At 38.3% G+C, this 16,595-nt stretch overlaps 1 protein-coding gene across 1 annotated transcript; it reads right to left on the reverse strand.

The window, feature by feature from the left end:
• Positions 1-1,536: 1,536 nt before the first annotated feature.
• Positions 1,537-16,592, reverse strand: LOC132141312 (ruvB-like 2). The gene is made up of 15 exons (XM_059550718.1): positions 16,501-16,592; positions 15,816-15,870; positions 15,596-15,651; positions 15,341-15,482; positions 15,041-15,170; positions 8,693-8,759; positions 8,010-8,116; positions 7,477-7,570; positions 7,268-7,391; positions 5,808-5,902; positions 5,364-5,482; positions 2,997-3,116; positions 2,776-2,905; positions 2,570-2,684; positions 1,537-1,942 (listed from the first exon to the last, which is right to left on the reverse strand). The coding sequence occupies exons 1-15, from the start codon at positions 16,510-16,512 to the stop codon at positions 1,917-1,919; spliced, it is 1,392 nt and encodes a 463-aa protein (XP_059406701.1). The 5' UTR covers positions 16,513-16,592; the 3' UTR covers positions 1,537-1,916.
• Positions 16,593-16,595: the final 3 nt, after the last annotated feature.

A 16,595-nucleotide genomic window follows, 5' to 3' on the forward strand; every position in this document is an offset into this window, starting at 1 on the left:
CCAGCAGACACTTCTGAGATGCCAAAGAAGGGGATGTTGGGAGAGCTGCCCAGAGATATGCAGCAGGAGACTGAGAGGGATTTGTGGGATACAGATGACAGATTAATACTCCCAAATAAAAGGGAGAGTTAGGAAACATCACAAATATCTCAGGTAAGGCAGCTAAGAGGGAGCAGCGAGGCTCCTTTTCCCCTTAATCTCTTTAATGAAAGTGATTTGTATTCCAATGATGCTCCTTTAAGGGATTTGTCAGTGCACTAGGTACAAAGTCTAGAAAGAAGAGAAGAAGAAAAAGTGGGTCATGATTAGTCAAACTAAGAAAGCAAAAAATAGTTTTTTCTTCACTGGCCAGTCTACGACCTAAAATAATCATGCAAGAAAAATTCCTCCTGTACATTATTCTTAAGAAAAAGTCAAGTGTCCCCTTAATGGTAGCGCATGTCATAACTTTCAGAGATCGCACTGAAGTAACTGGGCCTGGATTCAGTATAGCTTTCCAATGCTTTCCCTTCTCACTGCCATTTATCCTGACATGTTAATAGGGGGTTTTGAATTACGGCCTTATCTCTGGGACGCTGGAGAGGACTGTAGGCGTACACACAACCCTCTCAGCCCTTTCCAATTTATATACCTTTGATTTCATCTAACTGCCCAAAGCTCTTCCATTCATCCAAAGCTCTTTTGAGCCAGTCAGCGGCGTCTACTCAATGTGTCTCCAAGGATTATCTCTTATGTTTTCTTCTCCATTTTAAAATAGTCTGCTGTTTTGTTAGTCATGGTTCTTTTTTAACAGGCAGACATCCTGTAAATGGAAGGCTATGTTCACTCATGCGGCATACGGAAATGTTGCGTTTTAACCTCAGACTTGATGACGACTGTGTGTGGCCCTTTTGCTAAGATTAGCACAAAGAAAAGGTCCACTGTCCATCTATCCATATATTTATCACACTGTGAATGAATTGACTCGTCTTCTGCTTGGTTAGTGAAGAACAAACATCAAAACCTCTGGGTTTCTAAATCTCACTCTGGTTTTGTCTAGTACATACAATCCTCAATCCTTATAAATGTGCACACAGCCAAAATGTTGACAAACATAATTTTAAAGTTTCAAAAGGAAAATAAAACCTTTCAAATTAAAAAAGGAAACTTCCTGGTGCACTGGTTAAGGTGGAAAAATAGATATACATGTTCATGGCCCCGTTACAGAATAAAGAACTGCTTAATCTTGATTAAATACTGCCACCTAGGCAAGTACTGTTGTACTACAACTGATCAGCAGCGTGAGAACAGACACCAGAACACAAGTTAGCTAAAACTATTTAAAAATGTTTCCAGTAATAGAAACCAAGCATAAACAGGATCAAATATAATTAGATGAAAAACAAACAAAAATGTGTATTAAAAATGTAGCCTTTGAATTATTTAAATTCTATAATAGTACATAAAAAAATCTGATTGCACTGCTTCTCACATGAACATTAGGCTTGATTCATGAATACTGACAAAGAACGTGATTACTGTAGATTAATCACTCAATTAAAGCAAGCAGATTTTATATATCGATTGTAGAATCTGTGTTGTAGTCATCATCAAGGTCAGCGTTTTGTGGGTCATGATGACGACTTTAAAATCGGTTTCATTATACCAGAATTTATGGTCAAATAGTTTTATTTCATCTTTTCATTGCCATGTTATAAAGCAAAACAAGAAGAAATTATTTTTATAAATTATTTTTTATTTTTATTCAATGCAAAACATAAAATCTAGCAATAAAAGTAGCAAATAAAGAAAAAGATGACAGAAAAGCTTGAGTGCATGAACACACTCATTTGCCTGAACACTTCTGAGGGACGAGGTCATAAGAGTAAATGGACTTCACAGGAGTAATGAATGGAGACACCTCTTCACAGGGTTTATTATAAGGTGTCCATCTGACAGGATTCTGAAGAAAGAAACAGAAGAGGAAGATGTTGTAAATCATTTTTAAACTCTAATAATTTTAATAAGCAATATCACACTCACACTTGTGTATTTGTACGGAGCAGTAATTTGGCTGAAGCAGCAAAGCTAAAATTTAGTACCACGGCAAGACTGCAAGTGTAATAATGCTCTTATACTACATATAAATAAAATAAAAAAACATTTGAATAAAAAGTTAGATATAAGATATAAAGTAACTTATATTTTAGATATAAAATGCACATTTTAGAGATAAAATGTGTGTTTTTGTGGCTCTGCAAATAAAAGTAGTTCCAAAAAGGCAAAGCAGGATCAGTTGTGTAATGCAACATGGAAACAGTATGTCTGCCACAAACATAGACAAGTGCTATGAAAAGCCCCAGTGCTGTTGGACTATATATATTTTCGAACACTGCTTGTCTAATCAAATAACACTAAAACAAAGTCAACTAATGTACTTTTTGTATAATGTACATCTTTAAAAATACTATTAAAGCATGTGCTTACTGGAAAAATAAAGGCATTGTAAAGATGACATATGGGCATGAAATATGATATGCTGTAAGACCCCCAGGGAATCAGGGGCATGAAAAGCAAAGATGAATCTCACGTGTTTCATTGAAGAGGAAGGAGTCCTGGTACTCTTTCATGTACTGTGAGGATCTGGACTCATCCAGGAAGAGAGAGTAGACCCTCTTAATGTCCTCCACTTGGACTTCAGTGCCCTGTGAGAAATGTACAACCACAGTCAGACCAAAAAGCCTCTTGTTGTAATTTCTAACAGCACTGGCCACGATACGTGTGTGTTGGCATTACCCGGCGTTTGCGGCACACCAGGCCTGCAGTACTGATGAGCTGAATGGCATAACGGAGTGAAGTCTCCTGCCCGATACGTGTTAAAACTGTGTGTGCCTCCTCACTCAGCTCGACATCTTCCTCCTCACAGCTGGAACACAAACACACATGAATGTACGGTGAGAAGTGACAAAAAAACCCTCACAATGCTGCACATTATTTAACGTTAAAAATGCTCTCACCGAATCTTCAGGATCTGTCTGGTCTCTTTCTCAGTGTAGGGAGAGGTTGCAATGATCAGCAGACGGTCAAGCAGGTCTATAGGAATACCATGAGGACTCTGGTAATTAGTGCCTCTAATACTGTAAAAATGAAACAACAGTGGATGAGAAAGGATCCACAGTTAAAAGTAGCTGATGCATTAAAATCCCCCTGTTAAGGATTTTTGAAAATTACCTTTCATGCAGTGTGTAACACAACTGTGAATGAAAACGTTTTAAATCTGAAAGTGCACTGTGTATAAAGTTATTGTCTCTCAAAAGAAAGTTGACTCTTTTAAACAAGTCATTTTTAAAACAAATTCATAAAGTCTTTTTATGTTGATGTCAACATGACACATTAACATATTGCCCTCCCACTTGTTGCATGCACAGACATTGGTAAACTTTAACCCCCTCCCTCAGACACTGTAGCGGATTCTTGAGGACAGCATCGTGTCAAGACGACGCAGTGCTCTGCACTGTGAGGGTAAATCCGTTTTTTTCTTGTGTCCCCGTCATCTTACTGAAGACTGCTACAGCAACAGTGTTTCCCACAGACTTATATTCTATGTACGGTGGGGCTTCCCACGTAAAATATATATAACGGTTCAGATTTGCTGCGTAAAATCATCATTCGTTTTTGGCTTTGGTCTGAATGAAAAAGCAAATTCATCCTTTGCCACTAGGTGCCACTTTTGGAGTGGTAAAAGTAGCCGTTTCCCTGGTTATGGCTGTTCACAAAGTAACACCGAGCTCATAAATGCTGCTTTATCAGGAATTACAGGCATGATAAAATGAGCAAATTGCTTGGGAATCGTTGAGCAAATATGGTAAAAAATAAATGCACATAATAAGACTATCAAATAGTTTTTTTTGACCTTGCATGAATCTCAACCTTTTTTTGTGGAGTCCCAAAACCAAAATATGAACCTTTCATAACCAGTAATGGGGCACTTTAATGTAGGGCTGGGCAATATGGAGCAAAAAATATATCTCGATATATTTTGCTATATCTCGATATACGATATATATCTCGATATCTTTATAGGAAAAATAACCCCCCAAAAACTACTGCAAAAACAAATATGCCAAATATTACATGTTTAGGGCCCTATGAAATGTTTTATTCTTTTCTTCACCATATGTTTTATTGTTACCTAATTCTGTGTTTTAGCATGTGTAATTATTTAAATGCATAAAAAAACAACTTAATTAGTTAAAAAAATCTTAAAATAGCCTTATGTGAAATGTTTTTTTCCCTTCAGAAATTCTGTGTATTTACATTTTTCTGGTTATCAAATGAAGGCATAAAACATTCATTTAATTTATCTTTTAAATATTTAAAATTAAGCAAACTTTATTTTTTGGTAAACAGGGGATTTACTATTAAAAATAAAAACAAGGAAGAAATGTTGTGTGATTATTCCTTAAAAAATTATGTTCGTTTCATTTTAATAGTAGTAGTAGTGGGCATTCTGTACATTCTGCTGAACAATAGTAATAGATTTCTGGCAAATACTTTTATTTTGACGGGTTTACCTTTATAGTTCTGTGTATGTGATACTACAGTCTATGATGTGATATGAGCTAGTTTTAATCAAATCAAACGGTCAGATGCTCATGAAGTGACTCTCAGTGCAGTTCTGGAGATGTTCCTCATGTGTTCACGTCTGTATTAGTGAGAGGAAAGACGCTGAAATCAGCGCGAGCGTCACGCGCGCTTCCGTGTGTTTAATGAATGAAGACGCGCTTCTGCGCCATCCATCAACACAGACACGCAGAACATGCAGGATTCATATTTAAATAGACTCTTCCGGGTTAATATTTGCAGATATTAGTCCATATCGCGATTTGATGTAAGTGCATGACCTACTTTTAATTAATTCATTCAAAATTTGACAAATTCCATGACATTCCACGTTAAACTGTAAATTCTGTTTTTATGACTGGATTCCGCGATTCAGTCCGCGTTTTCTGCATCGCGGAAATCATTGGGGCCTATAGTAGACATCTGCCTGCTGTTCGCTCTACGCCTTAAAACCGAAGTATCTCCATATAATGGAGCCAGTTGTCCTTTTTTTTACTTTTTTTTTAAGACTAGTTCTCTACACGCGATGGGAGGGGGGACAAAAGCAAGGAGGCGGGGGGCGAACGAGCGGGGGCGAGCACAGCACAGAGAAGGCAAACAAGCAAAGTGGTGGAATCAGAATTAAATATAAACAATATATCGATATATACAATATGTCAAAATCCGTATCGTGTTTAAAAAATATCTCGATATATTTTAAATATCGAGATATCGCCCACCCCTACTTTAATGGTAGTTGTTGATGTGGTGTTTGTGTATACCGTGTGATGCCTCGGTTAGTGGCCATGATGAGTACAGGTGATAGATCACTCTCAAGAGCTCGATTCAGAAATGAAAAGCATTCTATGTCCAACATATGGACCTCATCTATGAAGAGAACCTGCAAGAACAAAAAAGCTTAACATTTCCATTGCGGACATAAAATATATTATTTTATGCATTGTTTAATGAAATTGCACAAAAACAAGATTGCTACATAAAAACCTGGAGGCAATTCTACAGTATTATTTTATTGATTTATGTATTAGGTCGTTTACTGCTATTAAAAACATGCAGTAGAGAATTAAATGAAAGTCATTGTACTCTTACTTTTTCTGAAAGAGTCAATAGTTCAAAGGTTTTCAATAGAAAAAAAAAAGAATTGAAGTAAAACTGGTTCCTCTCCATTGAACAATTCAAAGGTCTTATTTGACTGGCCTGCTTACCCCAGGAATGATCTCAGCTTTGCCTTCCTCTCTCCATTCAGACACCTTAGCATTGATCTGCTCTCGAACCTCTGACTTAATCTCTCCAGTGTCACCTGCAGCACAGACAATCAAACATCAACATCAGCAAACACACAAACATCTACAGATGTTAATTTTAATTTTGAAAGACTAATCAAGGATTAGTTTCAGGCATGGAAATTAGCACCCGCCACCAGCCAAATACGGGTGATTTTGTGTTGTGGTGGGTAAAATCGCTTCACCTACCGGCCACCATGCTGGGTAAATAAAAATAGCATACTGTTTCACCTGGCCGGTGGACAAAAAAGTTAATTTCCATCCCTGGTGTGAGTACAACATGCAATAAAGTGTAATATCATTCGAAGCAGCTCTGTGGCGGTGTAAACCGGGCTCGAAACGGCTGGCGTTGTTCCCAGTACAGTGTTTGCAGCTGAAGTTAGTGCCGCCGGCGGAGTGATATATTTGTTGGTTATTTACAGTACATTTTAAAGCACGCGCTCATGATATACAAGATCACGTGAAGAGTTGAATTTGTTATTGCGCACAAATTTCCGCATACTCACGTCTCTGTCAAACCCCGGTAAGTTCATTCTGCGACATATTAGATTATATGGACAGTTTGTGTTTATCTTGTTGTTTTTAACGGCATACTAAGCAAACTAGCAAACAGTATTATCAGTCACGTGTCTAAATAACTGCTGTCCGGGGGGGTACATTTTATTTCCAGTCTTTAAGTACTTTTTCAGAAGTTAGCTCTGTGGCTAGTAAGCTGTCACGCTGTTCATTTTTGTTTGTAGAAACATTGTATCGCTACACATGTTTGACAGCTCTGCCGTGACGAGACGCGTAAAAATGATGTTTTAAAAAACACTGTGCATTCGTTTGTCAACGCTGTAAAAGTTTGCAAGCCGAGATTTCTTTCAGTGATACAGTGTTGAACAGGGGACTTTTCCCAACTTGTTCCCTCTACCACAAAAAAAAAACATAATACTGGTGAATCCTTTCCTTTGGAATTAAATACAACATTATTAATGCGTACAAATACGGTTTAGAATATCACAAAAATGTTTCTGTGCATTAAAAAAGTTCAGTGCAGTGTATCATCCGGTTGGGCTACGGAGTTGAGAGAATGAGCTACTTCAGCAAGAGTCGGCTGTTTCAAAACCTAGTAAGCTGCCTAGATAGGCAGCATTTTTGAGCATCACTGAAAAAGAAAATGTCAGGATTTCATTGAGACTTGAGATTAAATAAACTGCTTAAGTATTGTAGATCTTGTAGTATTAATTGTCACATGTAGTTACACATTGTCGGTTAAAAACAAGAAAGCGGCTGGTAAAAACATTGAGTGGCTGGTAGATTTTGAAACAAAAAAGTTGATTTCCATCCCTGATTAGTTTCACTGAGCATGTTATTATCCAGTTTTAAAAAGTATGAAAAACCTGAAAATAAGGCCAGAAATCCCTGAGTGCGGCTGTTAATGACATCAATTTCGTGAAGAGAGACAGTGTGAACAACCTCCTTCCGTTTCTGCAGTTCTCCCTCCGGACATTGCACAAACTGTGTCTGAAATAAACAAAAAAAAATACTCTCAGGGAAAAGTTGTCATTGACTGATGGATTCATTTCACAGAGGAAGAGAGAATGTGTACCTGTGCGCCCATGGCATCGTAATCTCTTGCTCGAGTAAATGAGCGTCCCAGCTTGCTAATCTTCCCTGTGGCTTTATCGATGGTGATCACGTCTCTGCAGAATATGAAAAATGTGTGTCATCCTTTAAGGATATAAGCAGTGGAAAACATAAATGTGGTTTGCCTTAAGCAGATTTATGACTTATATGCACTCTCATCTCATATAGCCATCTCACTGTATGTATGTGTATATGGACTATATACACACACTACAAACTTACTTATACACTTACAAACAAACTTATAAAGCAAATACATCATTCTTAATGAATAATCTTTTCTCAACATTATATGTTGAAAATTAATCATAACAATAATACAACTCAAGGGCTTATTGCTAGAGTTCATATCTCATCCAAGTTCAAGTAATTCAGTTCAGTTGTTAAAGACACTATTAACACAATTAGTGGGAGAAGCTGGGTGGCAGTCCAATCTGATTAATGCATTTTATACACAAAAGGGCATCACAAATTTCAGCTTTATTATCTACCCACCCAGCTTGTACTCTCTCTTTACTGAGGCTCTCAATCATCTTGGTCCCCAAATCATAGATGGTTTCCATCTCTGTCGTCTTCAGCGTGAGCTTTCCAACTTTTGCACCCTTAATACAAATACAGAAAGGAGAAAAAATGATTCACTTAGGGACATCTCCTAGCTTCAAACTGAGCACTATTTTGGGATCGGAGTCCTACGGTCAACTTATCAACGCAGATGATTTCTCACTTTCATAACAAAAAGTTAATTAAATTCCTACTAAAGAATGATAAATATCTTTAATAACGCCTTCCAGCCAAATAAAAGCATTGAATTAGAGCGCGTTCAGTAAAGTATTCTGTGTGATGAAATTCTCATTTACTTCAGCTTCTGAAGGTACATCAAATGTTAAAATAACAATGAAATCAAAACTGACAATTCTTATTTTTAATGGAATAAAAATATGAATTATGCTTCAACGTATTCTTTAAAGAAAAGGTTTCACATAGTCAACATTAACCTGTAAACTACAGCTACCACTACAGACAACATTATGTTAGTCTTTATTTTTTGGTGTTTAAAAAGATGATGAAAGTTATATTAATTAAAATTAACAGATGATGAGTCTGGTGCCATAAGAACAATGTTATCAAAACAGAGAAGTTAATTCAATAAATCTGGTCTATGAAGAGCAGAGACTTACAGTTCCTGTAGCAGGTCTGTCGATCTGAATCTCTACCACCTCTCCTTCAATGATCTCGGTCTCCTCTCTGCCAAACAACAAACACACAACATGTCATGCTATAATTTCTGAAATATTAAATAAACTACATCCTGGAACTCTTAAAAAAAAAAAAGTAAATGAGTAAACTATTCTTTAAAATCCATAATCAGTAAACTATTTAATATCCATTTGAAGACAGCTTACTATCCCCTTCTTTAATATGTCATACAAGGTTCTTAAACCTTTTCCAAATTCAAATTCAAGAACTATTTTTCAGCACTTTCAAGGTGCATTTTCAAGCATTTCCAGCACTTTACACTGTGGTAAATTACGTTTACACACACACTTGCGTTTTTCACTTTAAATCATATGTTATTGTGTTATTAAAAACACATACACATATACATACAGTCGTGACCAAAAGTTTTGAGAATTACATGAATATTGGAAATTGGAAAAGTTGCTGCTTAAGTTTTTATAATAGCAATTTGCATATACTGCAGAATGTTATGAAGAGTGATCAGATGAATTGCATAGTCCTTAAATTAACTTAATCCCAAAAAAACCTTTCCACTGCATTTCATTGCTGTCATTAAAGGACCTGCTGAGATCATTTCAGTAATCGTCTTATTAACTCTAGAATGTTGACAAGCACAAGGCTGGAGATCATTATGTCAGGCTGATTGGGTTAGAATGGCAGACTTGACATGTTAAAAGGAGGGTGATGCTTGAAATCATTGTTCTTCCATTGTTAACCATGGTGACCTGCAAAGAAACGTGTGCAGCCATCATTGCGTTGCATAAAAATGGCTTCACAGGCAAGGATATTGTGGCTACTAAGATTGCACCTAAATCAACAATTTATAGGATCATCAAGAACTTCAAGGAAAGAGGTTCAATTCTTGTAAAGAAGGCTTCAGAGCGTCCAAGAAAGTCCAGCAAGCGCCAGGATTAGAGCCCGACCGATATATCGGCCGGCCGATATTATCGGCCGATATAAGCTAATTGCATTTAAATCGGCATCGGCATTTATAACGGCCGATGAAACATGAGAAACAGAGTCTCATGCTTCACTCATGTTATGAGTGTTGCATAGTGTGCCCACCAGAGGGAGCTCTGCAGCTCCAGAGTTAACAACAGCGCCAGAAGTCCACTACAGAAGAAAGCGATCAACTGTTTTGACGGTGAGTCTGTCGTTCGTCATGTGAAATGATTGTAGATTTAGTTCATACCCTGTATATAAAAACTGTGTGGTAGTTCTAGCTAACGGTCCTATCATTATTACTTCTAAATATTCTGTAACATCACAGCCGCTAATGCATTGCTATATTAGATTAGCCACAAAGCTAATACCATGTTTATCAGTGGAAGAGCGCGAACGTTAATAGGAGGTCAAACTATAACGTTAGCGTTTAACTTATTCTTATTCTATTGCGGTGTTTCCCACATAATGACCGCGTAATTGGGCCTTTCACACAGTACGCGGTATGCACGGCGCTTGCCGCTGGGCTCAGCGTTGCCCTTCAGATAAAACGCGATTTGCGCTGCGCTATGGCATAGGCGGAGTTTTAAAAACGTTTAGCGGGAGCTCTTTCATAGTCTGTTCCTCCTCCTTTCGGTCAGCAGAAAACATGTATCTGTCCCGTTGTAAGAAGCGAGCGATAGCGCTAGTCCTGCTGATGAGAATTAAGAGAGAAGCAAGGAAGAAGAGGCTACCCTCAGGTCCAGAGAACAATTTGGTGAATTCAGGCTGGTTACGTTACTCTAACGCTAATAGCTTCCTTTTTAGCAGGCCCCTTAAATGCTTGCTATTAACTTGTTTGAAGGTGGTTCTTCTCAAAATTGAAAGCGGTGTGTTCATGACACTAACGTTAACCATTCAACTTCGAATTGATTCCGTAATCTTCCGGTAATAGTAGGCAAGACGATGTTTTGATTCAGACTGCACAAAGAGAAGAGGAGAAGATATACGGGTCTGTTGTGAATGTGTCTGTGAGAGCAAATATAGTGTAGTTACAGTAACTACAGTAGGTGCGTCAGAAATGATTAAACCAGAGGGGACATGTAAATAAATGTGAGCTGAACAAGCGCTTTTTTTTTTTTTTTACATATTGTTTCAAAGCAGCTTTACAGACATAACTGGAAAATGTTGAAATAATATTGTTAAATATAAGTAGGTAATACCTATTGCTTGACAAATAAAAAAATATATATATTTCTCATTTTTGCCTATGTAGGAGATCCCAGTTTATTATTATTATAATTCTAATGATGACATGAGTAATGATACATGGTGATATTATTAATACACATGCTTATTCTTTCTCCGTCTCTCTTTCTGCCTACAGATGGCTGGAAAAGGTGAATGCTGTAGCAGCAAAGTGTGGGACTACTTCTGCAAATACTTTAACTTTAGTATTATAATTTATTTACAGTAAACACACAGACTGTTAAAACCAGCTTCAACTGGAAGAAAGTAAAAGTGTTAAATGTTTAAAACCAGACTGTTTTTTGATCATTAAAAAATATATACTTTTGATGTGCAATTGTTTAGTCATTGAGACTGTAATCTAAGGCTTTTTTTTTTAACAGTCTATTCTGGAAAATGGTTTATACAGCCCACATACATAGAACAGGCAGATATTTTGCTATTGAATGTTGTGTAAATGCAGTTTATAGGAAATGGGTCTAATATCCAGATTATTTTTAAAATCAAAATATCGGCTTATAAATCGGCTCTTTTCGAGTTAATATCGGCATTGGCCCCCAAAAATCCATATCGGTCGGGCTCTAGCCAGGATCGTCTCCTAAAGAGGATTCAGCTGCGGGATCGGAGTGCCACCAGTGCAGAGCTTGCTCAGGAATGGCAGCAGGCAGGTGTGAGCGCATCTGCACGCACAGTGAGGCCAAGACTTTTGGAAGATGGCCTGGTGTCAAGAAGGGCCGCAAAGAAGCCACTTCTCTCCAAAAAAAACATCAGGGACAGATTGATCTTCTGCAGAAAGTATAGTGAATGGACTGCTGAGGACTGGGGCAAAGTCATATTCTCCGATGAAGCCCCTTTCCGATTGTTTGGGGCATCTGGAAAAAGGCTTGTCGGGAGAAGAAAAGATGAGCGCTACCATCAGTCCTGTGTCATGCCAACAGTAAAGCATCCTGACACCATTCATGTGTGGGGTTGCTTCTCATCCAAGGGAGTGGGCTCACTCACAATTCTGCCCAAAAACACAGCCATGAATAAAGAAAGGTACCAAAACACCCTCCAACAGCAACTTCTTCCAACAATCCAACAACAGTTTGGTGAAGAACAATGCATTTTTCAGCACGATGAAGCACCGTGCCATAAGGCAACAGTGATAACCAAGTGGCTCGGGGACCAGAATGTTGAAATTTTGGGTCCATGGCCTGGAAACTCCCCAGATCTTAATCCCATTGAGAACTTGTGGTCAATCCTCAAGAGGCGGGTGGACAAACAAAAACCCACTAATTCTGACAAACTCCAAGAAGTGATTCTGAAAGAATGGGTTGCTATCAGTCAGGATTTGGCCCAGAAGTTGATTGAGAGCATGCCCAGTCGAATTGCAGAGGTCCTGAAAAAGAAGGGCCAACACTGCAAATACTGACTCTTTTCATAAATGTCATGTAATTGTCGATAAAAGCCTTTAAAACGTATGAAGTGCTTGTAATTATATTTCAGTACATCACAGAAACAACTGAAACAAAGATCTAAAAGCAATTTAGCAGCAAACTTTTTGAAAACTAATATTTATGTAATTCTCAAAACTTTTTGCCACGACTGTCTTATATATATATATATATATATATATATATATACATACACACAGTACAGACCAAAAGTTTGGACACACCCTCTCAATCAAAGAGTTTTCTTTATTTTCATGACTATGAAAATTGTAGAGTCACACTGAAGGCATCGTGGGCTATTTGACCAAGAAGGAGAGTGATGGGGTGCTGCGCCAGATGACCTGGCCTCCACAGTCACCGGACCTGAACCCAATCGAGATGGTTTAGGGGTGAGCTGGACCGCAGACAGAAGGCAAAAGGGCCAACAAGTGCTAAGTATCTCTCGGGGAACTCCTTCAAGACGGTTGGAAGACCATTTCAGGTGACTACCTCATGAAGCTCATCAAGAGAAGTGTTCCTGTAGCTCAATTGGTAGAGCATTGCGTTCTCAAGCGCAAGGTTGGGGGTTTGATTCCCCGGGAACACATGATAGGTAAAAATTGATAGCCTGAATGCACTGTAGGTCGCTTTGGATAAAAGCGTCTGCCAAATGCATAAATTTAATTTTAAATTTTTAATTTAAGAGAATGCCAAGAGTGTACAAAGCAGTAATCAAAGCCAAAGGTGGCTACTTTGAAGAACCTAGAATATGACATTTTCAGTTGTTTCACACTTTTTTGTTATGTATATAATTCCACATGTGTTAATTCATAGTTTTGATGCCTTCAGTGTGAATCTACAATTTTCAATATATAGAAAATAAAGAAAACTCTTTGAATGAGAAGGCGTGTCCAAACTTTTGGTCTGTACTATATATATATATATATATATGAACAAAATTTAAAAAAGAATTAAATTGAGTCGTCGTCAGTGGCTCAATTCATAAAGACCTGTTTCTCCATTAGAATCTTTTGAATGAACATTCAATAAATACTTTTTTAAAACGGGCAGTTGTCGCCACCTCGTGGCGGAAGAGGATGTTGCGTTCCAATACATACTCCCGTTAAGCTACTTTGGCTTTGATCGCTACTGTAGAGAGAATAAATGTTTATACCCATACTGTAAACTTTTATCCGAGACAGTACTTCTGTTATCTAAATGTCTGTAACACAGAAATAATGATGTGTGGTGGAAAAGACTGCGTGTGTTGCTTTTTCTGTATCAGCTTGAATGATTCATTAACATGGGCAGTAACAAAACGTGCTTCTCACTCTTCACTGACACTCGCGATGTGAAACAGTCATAATAGACATAGCTGAATCGTTGTCATTCAGGAATAAAATCATGTGGGTATTTGAATAGACATCGCCATCTTTAATCTTGCAGCCCTTATGTAAACACTGCAAATAGTTTTGCAAGGATTATAAAGTGAAGTGAAGTGACATTCAGCCAAGTATGGTGACCCATACTCAGAATTTGTGCTCTGCATTTAACCCATCCGAAGTGCACACACACAGAGCAGTGAACACACACACACTGTGAACACACACCCGGAGCAGTGGGCAGCCATTTATGCTGCGGCGCCCGGGGAGCAGTTGGGGGTTCGGTGCCTTGCTCAAGGGCACCTCAGTCGTGGTATTGAGGGTGGTGAGAGAACTGTACATGCACTCCCCCCACCCACAATTCCTGCCAGCCCGGGACTCGAACCCACAACCCTTCGATTGGGAGTCCGATTCTCTAACCACCAGGCCACGACTTCCCCCGTCACATTCTCGAGAGACCAGTCGGAAAACCATGAACTCTCGGTTGATTAACCCCAAACCTTGCTTACTCTAGGTATGTGGTTCCAAAACGCGTCCGGGAGTAAGTTCATTCAACTCAGAGTATGTTCCTGGTTAAGACGTTCTCAACAGAGCGACGAATCGACGAGTCACTATAGAAACGAACGCTAAGAAAAAGTGCGCCAAGCTGTTTCTTTCTTTTTCTTTTGTTCATTCGTTGTTTACAGGCTTAGTGCATATTGCCATAGAAAGTGAATTATATTGTTTGCTTTAAGATAATTATACATTAAGTCATATCAGATGTTTTTTGATTAAGAATTTAGACATTATAGAAAATGCCACTCCATGTGTGAGATATAACATGTAATAAATAAAATATATAAGTTAAACATTACCTTGTCATAGTGTTTTATAATTTATACATACCTCTTAATACATAATTTATAGATAAATCATATATGAGAAGATGCACAAATAAACGCTGAAAATGAAGTGGATTTGCACATCTTCTCAGTTAACAATGGCTCCGTGTAGTAACAGCTGCTCTATGTGAAATCACACACCTGATGGAATTTACCGCTGATTAGAGAACCGGCTTTACTGATGAGATGCGCATAACGATCGGCCGATCATGATCGGAGCAGCCCTACCTGAAAGTTACCTCCGTTTTTTTGGAACCGAAATTTGAGGTTATCCACTTACTTACTCTTAAACATTCCCAGGTATGTCAGATAACCTGCTTTCTGGAATACCCCCCTGGTCATAATGCCAAAGTGACAACATGCACATTACATGTTTGAAGGTTGTTCTTTTTCTTAATGAAGACTTTAAGCAGCTTCAAACTTCAGTCGGCCTCACTCACTTTATCCTGACTCCTATGGCTTTGCGGAAGGCCTGGCTCAGAGCTTCAGTCTTGCTCATCTCCAGAGAGAAAATCTCACTCCCAGCCAGAGCAGTGAAAGGTGTGTCAGGGCCAAGAGACTGGGCAATACCTGTACAATAAACACAACACACTGGTTATTTTACAACATCTTTGCAATTTTGATACATATATATTTTTGACACATTCCATTTCTGTGCCTCAAGTGCATTTATTAAACCTTGTAAATTAACTCTACGTTTGAAATGTGATTAATCATGATAAATATATGCAAAAACTCACCCATAGCAATAGCAGTCTTGCCCGTCCCAGGTTGGCCAGCGATGAGGACTGCACGACCAGCAATCTGACCATCTTTGATCATTTCAAGGATCAGGCCGGCTGCCCTTCGAGGCGCCAGCTGACCCACCATCCCCTGAGACACCTGGTGAGACAGAGGTTCATCATTCGTTTTGTTGTAAACATGCTGTGAACATTATTTGAGCCAAAGACAAGTGTGTTGTCACTGGTAAATCAATCATAAACATGGAACATTACCTGCCGTGGCTCCAAGGCATCATTCAACCCAAGGCCACGAATGTGAGAGTGTGCACCTATGAGAGAAATCCAGATTTATGTTACTTATCACCATATTTACTTGTTCTTGCACAGTCCGTCTGTGAATAAACAGAACTGGCTTGATCAAAAAGCTATTCTGGTAACAAAACTTTATTAATTCTTGCTTTTTATAGTTATTATGGGTTATTTCGTTTCTCACCAATCCTCTCAATTCGAGTGATGTCTCGCACCTCCGGAACCTTGGTGGTTGCCACCTTTCATAAATTAAAAAGGTACATATAATGCAAGTGCACAATTATGTACAATGTAAGTGTGAAAATATAATATTAAGCTGCGTTTTAATGTCATCTTTATGTCATTTGATCAGTAAACAGTCGTTAATCGCGTGCGTTGCCATAGAGACACAAAAGCCAGTTAGCAGAACTTTTTGCAATGGCGCAGAAATGTGTAAAGAGTAAAATACGAGAGCGTAACTTTACTACCATAATGACAATTTGTGGCAAATGCGCTAATAATGCAGTTTACATGTGGGAGTTTCAAATTTACATTAAAAATATTGACACGCATTGATAAAACAAACACAAGCCATTGCTTCAGGCTATTAAAGAACCATTTACGTTGCTAGGAAAATTCTGGATAATAGACATTTTAATGAATGGACCTCAAAATCTGAAATAAAACTGAATTACTGTTGTGATAAATTGAAGCACATGTGCTAAAAGCGGCAAGCCCACCGACGTATTTACGTATTTATTCACAAAACATTTCAAGGCTCTACAAGCAGCACACAATAGTGGCAAAAAATATATACTTCTTCGTAAACACCATGCAATAATGGTATAGGTGTCGACAATCAAAAACTAAACGTTGAATATAGTATTTACCTGCGCCGCCATGTTCTCTTGTGAGGCGGTTGTATGGGTGCGCAGTGGAAATCCGTCCGTGTGGAACACGTGACCTCGATCCGGCGTTCTGGATC

Source organism: Carassius carassius, chromosome 5, assembly GCF_963082965.1.
Source record: "Carassius carassius chromosome 5, fCarCar2.1, whole genome shotgun sequence".
NCBI lineage: Eukaryota > Metazoa > Chordata > Actinopteri > Cypriniformes > Cyprinidae > Carassius > Carassius carassius.

Excerpts from the sequence above, each read along its gene's own strand:
- LOC132141312 (XM_059550718.1), bottom strand. Across the intron at positions 2,906-2,996 it reads AGACAGATCCTGAAGATTCG|CTGTGAGGAGGAAGATGTCG; the intron begins GTGAGAGCATTT and ends TTTGTGTTCCAG. Across the intron at positions 1,943-2,569 it reads CTTCCTCTTCAATGAAACAC|AATCCTGTCAGATGGACACC; the intron begins GTGAGATTCATC and ends TTCTTTCTTCAG.